Raw genomic sequence first — 12,989 nt, 5'->3', positions numbered from 1 at the left:
ACCAAACGCACCATACGGCTTCAAACCCATGACTGGAGCTACAGGAGTCTAAACTGTGATAGAAGCATGTGCTTGACCCCTCCAGGCCTGCTGCTATACAGTTTGTGGGCTCTATCGCTGGTGCTGTGTCTGTTTCATCATTTCTTATGTAGATGCTGGGCTTGCGGCAGGTGAACTTGATCAGTGCAAATGGTCAGAGGTAAGAGGCGGCTTAGGTAGGCCATGTTATACAGCAGAGTTTATATCAAGATTCTTTAGCAGGTGTATCAGACAGTTACGTGACCTGATGTGGTCGAGAGAGGAACACAGGGAGGAGATGGAGGAGGTTGAAGAATTGGTTGAAGAGGTAGAGGAGGAAAATTAAGGGGAAAAAGATCAGGAGGTGACGTAAAAGAGTGGAAGAAGAAGGGGAGGAGGAAAGGGGGATGAGAGAGTAGCTGGTGGTCTCCTGCTGTGACACCAGAGACAGCTGGCAGGGAGATAGGTCTACGGACACACACACACGCAGATTGAGTGTGCCCGGCAAGAATGGTTTCATGGATGACACCACGCCGTTTCTCTTTCTTTTTCCGCTTGAGACTTATCTTCCCAGCTCAGGTGGTGCTCCGTCTATACGTGCTCACATTTACCAGCTCAGGTGGTGCTCCGTCTATACGTGCTCACATTTACCAGCTCAGGTGGTGCTCCGTCTATACGTGCTCACATTTACCAGCTCAGGTGGTGCTCCGTCTATACGTGCTCACATTTACACCAGCCTGTGCATAAGCTCCGACACCACATTCCCTCAATTCTTACACATTTTTTTCCCATTCCTTCTCTCCCTCCGTATCTTTCCCCCTCCACCATCTCTTCCTCCTCCTCCTGTTCACCATCAGCAGTAAGTGATCTTTATCTAGAGCAGGTTTTCCAAACTCAGTCCTGGGTGCATGTTTTGGATTTTGCACAGCTGATTCAAATAATCAAAGCTTGATGGTGAGTTTGTTATTTGAATCAGCTATAAAAAATAAAAAATTAAATGTACTCCTCACCATTTGGAGTAAGTGACCTTTATCTCGAGGGCAGCGTCTCCCAGCCTCCCTGTCCATCTGACCGGGCCCTGCTGTGCATCTCAGACCCAGTCAGACAGATGACCAGATGGCCAGTCCAACACCATACTCAATCACACACTAACCAGGGTCCAAGCCTGACCAGAACCCTACATCCTGGGCTGTGTTCCCGAATGGCACCCAATTCCTTAAATAGTGCACTACTTTCACCAGTGCACGTGTGGACAAGGGAACCATTTGGGAGGCTTTCTTGGAGACAGTTCTGACCTCAGATGAGAGAGAGAGGGAGAGGGTTTTTTACAAAGTCAGACGAATAATACTTTTCATTGGCTAGTAGTTAACACCACTCTGCAATTAAACACGAACCATTAAACTACCACCATTTACTTTCCGTTTACCGATGAGTGTGCGCACACCTTGAGCAGAATGGAGAATGCAGGCTTGTAAACTGTCCACACCACAAAGTGACATTTGTTTAGCAATTACCTTAACTCCACCAAGCAGAAAATGTGTTATTCCTGGTGTCGGTGTTAAGCTCTAATAAGTTTCACGCAGGCACACACACACCACACACACAGTAATTAGACAGCTCTTTATTGAGGAGGGACCAGAGAGAGACGTGGCAGAACGGCAGGAGAATCTAACAGCCAAAAGCAATTTACTTTTCGTCCGTCCAGGGCTACTTATTTCCATAAATATCTGATTTAATGATTTAAACAAATTGAATGGGAATGCCTGAATGGTTGGAAGTGAAGTGAATAGTTGGCTGGCTGGAATAAGAGAAATGTCTGGACAGCAGTTGGTGTTTAGAATGCCCTAATAGATGTTTATGTGGTGGGCCTACTGTAAAAGCACCCTGAGTTCCTCAGCCCAGAAACACTTATGGTAAACCATCCAAAGATTTCATAGTAACACAGTCTGTGCTTGGCTCACACACAACCCAAACTCTTTGTTTGATTTTGGGAAACCAATACAAGCATATTTTTTATGCGATCAAAGAATTTCATGTTGGGTAAAAATGTCCTTCTCTTCCCTCCGGCGCAAATATCAATTTTAGTTGATCTTTATTGCTCCTTCTCCATCACATGCATGTGACAGCTTGTGTGTGAAAGAGAGAGTCGCATGTAATCGAATCAGATTCACGTTGCTCATGGTTGCCGTTCGGAGGGACTTACACATAGCAGGACATGAACACCCCGTCAACCTGATAGATGGTGAGAGACAGTACCACCATCAGTGCATATTCACAAGCATTATCTTGTCAGAGGAGGCTGGTTTAATGTTCATGTTTTTATATACCAAATAGGGCTGGGAGGTATACCTTATTTTAGCTAATGCTAATCGCTAGTTAACTAGCTAAATGTAAATCAGTCAGAGCAAAAAAATGATTTTGGGTTGAAGTTAGATTGAACAAAACAATTAGAATAGAGAAAGCCCATTGAAATCCTTTACAATATATGTGATGCCAAGCTTAAAGTCCTGAAGTACGAAGATTTATAGTAAAAGCATATTTAGAACTTTCGTAATTAAAAATCAATAATGTGAAAAATATTGCGAAATTATATTTTAGCCATATCGCCCAGCCCTAATACCAAATCTGCCAGATATAGTTGTGGGGGAGGCCAGAGGGAAGAGCTCATTTTGGAAGTGGACTGCTCTTTTGACTCCTACATGGAGCAGGCCTTCTCTAAAAAGTTTCTCAAATACCAGCCCTTCGTGTCATGCCTGAACAGCATTGGTTATCAGTGCAAACTTGTGATTGCTGATATTTGGAAGTCTCGGCCATTTACATACCGACAGTACGTGGCCTTCAGACTGCAGACCTGCAGAGGACAAATGCAAAGCAGCTAGCAAGGTACTGCTCCATGTCAGCTGTCAAACGGCTGCATGGACAAGGTGCTTTTTGTAACCATATATCCATGACCTATGAAAAATTGTAATCCGTCGACTGCAATGCAATTTGTGGATTCAAATAAAATATTTAAAGTGTGTGTGTGTGTGTTAGTGTACACCTACCTGCAGAGAGCCGTGGTCGTGTCCTAGGAGTCTGCATCTCCTGTCTGGCGTGAGGTAACATGTGATACCTCTTGGCTTCGTTGACTAGGTCTCGACACGCCTCCGACGTCTTTATTAAGTCCTCGTTATCCACAACGTTCAGCAGGTAAGATGGGTGAATGAAGGGAAGACGAACCACCGCTAACAACTCTGACACATGCTGCAGGAGAGAGAGAAGAGATGGGTGAGGTGCGGGGAGATAAAGGGGTGAGGGACGGGAGAGGGGAAGGAGAGAGTCAATTGACTATTTAGAGAAGGGAGAAAATATTCTACAGCAGTGAAGCGATAGAACTCTTGGAAGCCTCAAGTAACTGTTAGATCAGCAACGAAAAAACTAACCGGAATATGAGAGACTGTGCTACCAGCCACGGACTACTTTCATGTCAGTCTCCGGCAACACCACAATGGCAAATATGAACACACAAGACTCATTATAAACCACTGGTATTTAATGTGCAAAGAAAGAACATGAGTCTGGGTAACTAGGCTGTACCCCATGTAGTTTCTATATAACATGTTTTTAGCTGAGTACAGTGCTTAAGTGCAATGTGATGTGTGTGAGACAGAGGTGTATTCAATCATCTAAGTGACTCAGAGCGCAGCTAAGTGGCTATGGAACAGCTGTGAACAACAGTGTGTGTGTGTGTGTGTGTGTGTGTGTGTGTGTGTGTGATGTGACCCCTGTGAATGACGCATGCATAAACATGATCACTAATGACAGGCAGCAGGGAACGGTACACCTACACACGTGAGAAGAGTATTTCTCCGCTGTCACTCCCCCTGGCCCTCCGCTGTCACTCCCCCTGGCCCTGTCTGAGCCAAGGACAACATGCTTTAAAGTTTTAATTACAAAACTGGGTGGGGTGAATATATTTTATATGACAGATTATTTTTTTGGTAACTGGTAAATAGTAGCCTACAGCAAAGTGTGTTTAAATCATTTCTAACTTGTTAACAATTTCTGCTAGTTAGTTTTTGTTACCATGTGGGTTTAAGCTTGCTTGAGCCTGCTAACTGAGGAGTGTTAATTCACCTGTTTCCATACACGTTTCATTTTAAAACATTTATCTTACAAAGGAGTTGTTTAATCTAACTGCGTAACTACTTTTTTCTGTACATGGAAATATATTTGGGTGTTTTTTAGTCATTTTTTTCTAATCTTTACAAGAAAATGCCACGGGCACTGTCTGATGTGTGGAGGCATTTCACTGCAGCTAATGTAGAAGGAAAAGCTGTGTACATTTGCAAATACTGTGCCAAATCATGTGTGAAGAATGCAACAAAGATGCAGAATCATCTGGCCAAGTGTAACAAAATTCCCTCCGCGCTCACAACAAGCAACCTCTGACAAAAGTCCCTATGCAAGGTGAAAATGATAAATCAGACACCTTATCGGTAGCAACAGCTCATGGTCCTCCTGGAATCAGAAGTTTTTTTTACCTCAAATGGAGGAACGTAGTCAGAGAAATGCTGGTGAATGTCTTGCTCGAGCTCTGTATGCAACTGGTTCACCTCTGATGCTCACAGGCAATGTGTATTGGAAGTAGAGGTTGACCGACTAATCAAGGCCGATTTAAAGTTTTCATAACAATCGGTATTTTTAGGCGCCGATTTTGCAGATTTTTTTTTTATACCTTTATTTAACTAGGCAAGTCAGTTAAGAACACATTCTTATTTTCAATGGCGGCCTAGGAACAGTGGGTTAACTGCCTTGTTCAGGGGCAGAACGAGAGATTTTCACCTTGTCAGCTCGGGGGAACCAATCTTGCAACCTTACAGTTAACTAGTCCAACGCTCTAACCACCTGCCTCTCATTGCACTCCACGAGGAGACTGCCTGTTACGCGAATGCAGTAGAAGCCAAGGTAAGTTGCTAGCTAGCATCAAACTTATCTTATAAAAAACAATCAATCAACCATAATCACTAGTTATAACTACACATGGTTGATGATATTACAAGTTTATCTAGCGTGTCCTGCGTTGCATATAATCGATGCGGTTCGTATCATTGCTCCAATGTGTACCTAACCATAAACACCAATGCCTTTCTTAAAATCAATACACAGAAGTATATATTTTTGAAACCTGCATATTTAGCAGGCAATATTAACCAGGTGAAATTGTGTCACTTCTCTTGCGTTCATTGCACACAGAGTCAGGGTATATGCAACAGTTTGGGAAGCCTGGCTCATTGCTAACTAATTTGCCAGAATTTTACGTAATTATAACATAACATTGAAGGTTGTGCAATGTAACAAGAATATTTAGACTTAGGGATGCCACCCATTATATAAAATACAGAACGGTTCTGTATTTCACTGAAATAATAAACGTTTTGTTTTCGAAATGATAGTTTCCAGATTTGATTATATTAACACATGCACACACCAGCTCAGATGCGCACGCGCACGCGCCAGCTCAGATGCGCACGCGCCAGCTCAGATGCGCACGCGCCAGCTCAGATGCGCACGCGCCAGCTCAGATGCGCACGCGCCAGCTCAGATGCGCACGCGCCAGCTCAGATGCGCACGCGCCAGCTCAGATGCGCACGCACCAGCTCAGATGCGCACGCGCCAGCTCAGATGCGCACGCACCAGCTCAGATGCGCACGCACCAGCTCAGATGCGCACGCACCAGCTCAGATGCGCACGCACCAGCTCAGATGCGCACGCACACACACCAGCTCAGATGCACACGCACACACACCAGCTCAGATGCACACGCACACACACCAGCTCAGATGCACACGCACACACACCGGCTCAGATGCACACGCACACACACCGGCTCAGATGCACACACACCGGCTCAGATGCACACACACCGGCTCAGATGTACCCACACACCGGCTCAGATGTACACACACACCGGCTCAGATGTACACACACACACACACCGGCTCAGATGTACACACACACACACACCGGCTCAGATGCACACGCACACACACCAGCTCAGATGCACACGCACACACACCAGCTCAGATGCACACGCACACACACCAGCTCAGATGCACACGCACACACACCAGCTCAGATGCACACGCACACACACCAGCTCAGATGCACACGCACACACACCAGCTCAGATGCACACACACCGGCTCAGATGCACACACACCGGCTCAGATGTACCCACACACCGGCTCAGATGTACCCACACACCGGCTCAGATGTACACACACACCGGCTCAGATGTACACACACACACACACCGGCTCAGATGTACACACACACACCGGCTCAGATGTACACACACACACACACACCGGCTCAGATGTACACACACACACACACACACCGGCTCAGATGTACACACACACACACCGGCTCAGATGTACACACACACCAGCTCAGATGCACACACACACCAGCTCAGATGCACACACCGGCTCAGATGCACACACCGGCTCAGATGCACACACCGGCTCAGATGCACACACCGGCTCAGATGCACACACCGGCTCAGATGCACACACCGGCTCAGATGCACACACCGGCTCAGATGTACACACCGGCTCAGATGTACACACACACACACACACCGGCTCAGATGTACACACACACACACACACACACACACCGGCTCAGATGTACACACACACACACACACCGGCTCAGATGTACACACACACACACACACCGGCTCAGATGTACACACACACACACACACCGGCTCAGATGTACACACACCGGCTCAGATGTACACACACCGGCTCAGATGCACACACACACCAGCTCAGATGCACACACCGGCTCAGATGCACACACCGGCTCAGATGCACACACCGGCTCAGATGCACACACCGGCTCAGATGCACACACCGGCTCAGATGCACACACCGGCTCAGATGCACACACCGGCTCAGATGCACACACCGGCTCAGATGCACACACCGGCTCAGATGCACACACCGGCTCAGATGTACACACACACACACACACCGGCTCAGATGTACACACACACACACACACCGGCTCAGATGTACACACACACACACACACACACACCGGCTCAGATGTACACACACACACACACACACACACACCGGCTCAGATGTACACACACACACACACACCGGCTCAGATGTACACACACACACACACACCGGCTCAGATGTACACACACACACACACCGGCTCAGATGTACACACACACACACACCGGCTCAGATGTACACACACACACACCGGCTCAGATGTACACACACACACACACCGGCTCAGATGTACACACACACACACCGGCTCAGATGTACACACACACACCGGCTCAGATGTACACACACACACACCGGCTCAGATGTACACACACACACACCGGCTCAGATGTACACACACACACACACCGGCTCAGATGTACACACACACACCGGCTCAGATGTACACACACACACACCGGCTCAGATGTACACACACACACCGGCTGTACACACACACACCGGCTCAGATGTACACACACACACAGATGTACACACACACACACCGGCTCAGATGTACACACACACACACACACACACACCGGCTCAGATGTACACACACACACACACACACACACCGGCTCAGATGTACACACACACACACACACACACACCGGCTCAGATGTACACACACACACACGGCTCAGATGTACACACACACACACCGGCTCAGATGTACACACACACACACAGATGTACACACACACACCGGCTCAGATGTACACACACACACACCGGCTCAGATGTACACACACACACACACCGGCTCAGATGTACACACACACACACACCGGCTCAGATGTACACACACACACACACACCGGCTCAGATGTACACACACACACACCGGCTCAGATGCACACACACACACACCGGCTCAGATGCACACACACACACACACCGGCTCAGATGTACACACACACACACACACACCGGCTCAGATGTACACACACACACACACACACCGGCTCAGATGTACACACACACACACACACACCGGCTCAGATGTACACACACACACACCGGCTCAGATGTACACACACACACACCGGCTCAGATGTACACACACACACACACACACCGGCTCAGATGTACACACACACACACACACACCGGCTCAGATGTACACACACACACACACACACCGGCTCAGATGTACACACACACACACACCGGCTCAGATGTACACACACACACACACCGGCTCAGATGTACACACACACACGCCCCGGCTCAGATGCACACACGCACGCACCGGCTCAGATGATGTGTACACACACACACACCGGCTCAGATGTACACACACACGCCCCGGCTCAGATGATGTGTACACACACCCCGGCTCAGATGATGTGTACACACACCCCGGCTCAGATGATGTGTACACACACCCCGGCTCAGATGATGTTTACACACACCCCGGCTCAGATGAGCCATCTCTGACACACACTCAGAGGAGCAGTGGCACTCACTAAAAGTACAAAGACAATGCATTCCATAACATACACACATCTGATAATATTATTCTGTATCTAAAGAAAAGACAGTCTACAAAATTGGTCTGTCACACACGAACAAAGTCATTCCCCTTGGTCCCCACTGACAGTAGTCGAGGGAAACTATTTGTGTGTCGACTAGCTCTCACCTGCAGTCTGACTGATCTGAGACACCAGACAGATTTTCTCTGCCTCGGCCGGAACACAGGCCACTTACAACTGTGTGTTGGTGTGTCACGCGGTCTTCATATACAAATGATACACGCACGCTCATATTTATTCACTGTCCTTCACTGAACAGAGAGAAAAGCACACACACAGCAGAAAGGGATGACGTGTGTGTGTGTGTGTTTAGGCTGTGGGGTTGGAGTTCACTAGCACGCTTAGCGTCAGAGCGCTAACTCACTCACCCACCTGGACCAACGAACATTTATAGGGCTCATAGTGTGTGTTTGCGCGTGTGTTTTGTGTGCATGTGTGATGGAGGGATGATGTGAGGCAGGCCTAGGCATAGAGGTTATGGATGGAGGCAGGAGCTCAGGCAGTTCACATGCAGACACAGCTGTTCTGCTCTTGGGGGCATTTTCAGCACGGCTTCACGCAATAACGCAGAATCTAGCTCACCCACCCATATCAGTCATTATAAATGTGCCATTTTCCTAATCATCTATGTAGAGAGGACTTATGGCTCTGTGTGATCTGGCTATGTAAAAATTGTCCTTTGTTGAAGCACGATTTGGTATGTCTGGTGAACACAGGCTGGCACAATTACCGTATAAAAATCAGTTAAGGATAAAGGCTGTCATTACACTAAAATAACAACTGTCTAATATATATATATATATATTCAAAATAAATAAAAACCCTTGAATGAGTAGGTGTCCAAAACATTTGACTGGTGGTGTGTGTAAAAATAAATATATATATATATATTTATTTCCAGTCAAATGTTTTGGACACCTACTCATTCAAGGGTTTTATTTATTTTGAAAATCTTGTACATTGTAGAATAATTGTAAAAAAAAACATGGAATCATGTAGTAACCAAAAAAGTGTTAACTTCATATGGCTGCAGGGGCAGTATTGAGTAGCTTGGATGAAAAGGTGCCCATTGTAAACGGCCAGCTTCTCAGTCTCAGTTGCTAATATATGCATATTATTATTAGTATTGGATAGAAAACTCTAAAGTTTCCAAAACTGTCAAAAAATTGTCCGAGTATAACAGAACTGATATTGCAGGCGAAACCCTGAAGACAGGAAGTGGCTTATATTTTGAAAACTCCATGTTCCATAGCCTCCCTTTGCTGGATTTAAAGGGATATGAACCAGATTCCTTTTTCTACCGCTTCCTCAAGGTGTCAGTATTTAGACATAGTTTCAGGCAAAACGATAACGCGTCAAGTGGTCACATGAGTTTTGCTCGCTGGACAGACATTGTTTTCCCCTATACTACTGTGAAAGACATTTGCGGTTGATATATTATCGATTATATATTTTAAAAACAACCTGAGGATATAAAAAACGTTTGACATGTTTCTATGGACATTATGGAAACTATTTGGAATTTTCATCTGCGTTGTCGTGACCGCTCTTTCCTGTGGATTTCTGAACATAACGCGACAAACAAACTGAGGTATTTTGGATATAAAAAATCATCTTTATGGAACAAAAGGAACCTTTGTTGTGTAACTGAGAGTCTCGTGAGTGAAAGATCAAAAGTAAATGATTAATTTGATTGCTTTTCTGATTTTCGTGACCAAGCTTCCTGATGCTGAGTGTACTTAATGTTTTGTCGTGCGATCGACAAACTTAAACGCTTGGATTGCTTTTGCCGTAAAGCATAATTTCAAAATCTGACACGACAGGTGGATTAACAAAAGGCTAAACTGTGTTTTCCTATATTGCACTTGTGATTTCATGAATGTAAATATTTGTAGTAATATTTATTGAATGTAGCGCTATGCTAATCAGCGGTTGTTGATGACACTTATCCCGATAGGGGGATTGCAGCCATAACAAGTGAAACAAAAAAATATATATATATATTTCAGATTCTTCAAAGTAGCCACCCTTTGCCAGGACAGCTTTGCATTATCAGAACCAACTTCACCTGGAATGCTTTTCCAACAGTCTAAAGGAGTTCCCACATATGCTGAGCACTTGTTGGCTGCTTTTCCTCCACTCTGTGGTCCAACTCAACCAAATTGTTTTGAGGTCGGGTGATTGTGGAGGCCAGGTCATCTGATGCAGCACTCAGTCACTCTCATTTTTGGTCAAATAGCCCTTACACAGCCTAGGGATGTGTTGGGTCATGGTCAAGTTGAAAAACAAATGATAGTCCCACTAAGACCAAACCAGATGGGATGGTGTATCACTGCAGAATGCTGTGGTAGCCATGCTGGTTAAGTGTGCCTTGAATTCTAAATAAAATCATAGTGTCACCAGCAAAGCACCCCCACACCTCCTCCTCCGTGCTTCACAGTGGGAACCACATGCAGAGATCATCCGTTCACCTACTCTGCGTCTCACAAAGACACAGCGGATGGAACAAAAAATCTCAAATTTGGACTCATCAGACCGAAGGACAGATTTCCACCGGTCTAATGTCCATTGCTTATGTTTCTTGGCCCAAGCAAGTCTCTTCTTATTGGTGTCCTTTAGTAGTGGTTTCTTTGCAGCAATTCGACCATGAAGGCCTGATTTCACGCACTCTCCTTAGAACAGTTGATGTTGAGTCTGGGTCTTCCATTCCTGTGATGGTCCTCATGAGTCAGTTTCAACAAAGCGCTCGATGGTTTTTGCGACTGCACTTGAAGAAACTTTCAAAGTTCTTGTAATGTTGCGTATTGACTGGCCTTCATGTCTCAAAGTAATGGACGGTAGTTTCTCTTTACTTATTTGAGCTGTTCCAAAAAGGGCTATCTTTTGTATACCACCCCTACCTTCTCACAACACAACTGACTGGCTCAAACAAATTAAGGAATGAAATTCAACAATGCACACCTGTTCAATTAATTCCAGGTGACTACCTCATGAAGCTGGTTCAAGAGTGGCAAGAGTGTGCAAAGCTGTCAAGGCAAAGTGTGGCTACATTGACGAATCTCAAATATAAAATATATTTAGATTTGTTTAAGTTTTCGGTTATTCCATGATTCCATGTGTGTTATTTCCTAGTTTTGATATCTTCACTATTATTCTACAATGTAGAAAATAAAGAAAAACCCTAGAATGAGTAGGTGTGTCAACTGGAACTGTGTGTGTGTGTGTGTGTGTGTGTGTGTGTGTGTGTGTGTGTAATATCTATATATGATAGTGGGGCAAAAAAGTATTTAGTCAGCCACCAATTGTGCAAGTTCTCCCACTTAAAAAGATGATGCCTGTCATTTTCATCATAGGTACACTTCAACTATGACAGACAAAATGAGAAGAAAAAGTGCAGAAAATCACATTGTAGGATTTTTAATGGATTTATTTGCAAATGGTGTAAAATAAGTATTTGGTCAATAAAAGTTTCTCAATACTTTGTTATATACCCTTTGTTGGCAATGACAGAGGTCAAATGTTTTCTGTAAGTCTTCACAAGGTTTTCACACACTGTTGCTGGTATTTTGGCCCATTCCTCCATGCAGATCTCCTCTAGAGCAGTGATGTTTTGGGGCTGTTGCTGGACAACGTGGACTTTCAACTCCCTCCAAAGATTTTCTATGGGGTTGAGATCTGGAGACTGGCTGGGCCACTCCAGGAACTTGAAATGCTTCTTACGAAGCCACTCCTTCATTGCCCGGGCGGTGTTTGGGATCATTTTCATGCTGAAAGACCCAGCCACGTTTCATCTTCAATGCCCTTGATGATGGAAGGAGGTTTTCACTCAAAATCTCACGATACATGGCCCCATTCATTCTTTCCTTTACACGGATCAGTCGTCCTGGTCCCTTTGCAGAAAAACAGCCCCAAAGCATGATGTTTCCACCCCCATGCTTCACAGTAGGTATGGTGTTCTTTGGATGCAACTCAGCATTCTTTGTCCTCCAAACACGACGAGTTGAGTTTTTACCAAAAAGTTCTATTTTGGTTTCATCTGACCATATGACATCCAAATGCTCTCTAGCAAACTTCAGACGGGCCTGGACATGTACTGGCTTAAGCAGGGGGACACGTCTGGCACTGCAGGATTTGACTGGCGGCGTAATGTGTTAATGATGGTAGGCTTTGTTACTTTGGTCCCAGCTCTTTGCAGGTCATTCACTAGGTTCTGGGATTTTTGCTCACCGTTCTTGTGATAATTTTGACCCCACAGGGTGAGATCTTGCATGGAGCCCCAGATCGAGGGAGATTATCAGTGGTCTTGTATGTCTTCCATTTCCTAATAATTGCTCCCACAGTTGATTTCTTCAAACCAAGCTGCTTACCTATT

The 12,989-nt window shown here is 45.5% G+C and overlaps 1 protein-coding gene across 1 annotated transcript in view; it reads right to left on the bottom strand.

The window, feature by feature from the left end:
• LOC115139223 (kelch-like protein 29) overlaps positions 1–12,989 on the bottom strand; it is a 436,865-nt gene that overhangs the window by 48,300 nt on the left and 375,576 nt on the right. The window contains 1 exon segment of the mRNA XM_029676375.2: positions 3,063–3,261. Within this exon segment, the coding sequence (XP_029532235.2) occupies positions 3,063–3,261 (199 nt within the window).

This window comes from Oncorhynchus nerka, linkage group LG13 (genome assembly GCF_034236695.1).
Source record: "Oncorhynchus nerka isolate Pitt River linkage group LG13, Oner_Uvic_2.0, whole genome shotgun sequence".
Lineage (NCBI taxonomy): Eukaryota > Metazoa > Chordata > Actinopteri > Salmoniformes > Salmonidae > Oncorhynchus > Oncorhynchus nerka.
The sequence above is the reverse complement of the archived record's forward strand: the minus strand, read 5'-3'. Positions and strand labels throughout refer to the sequence as shown.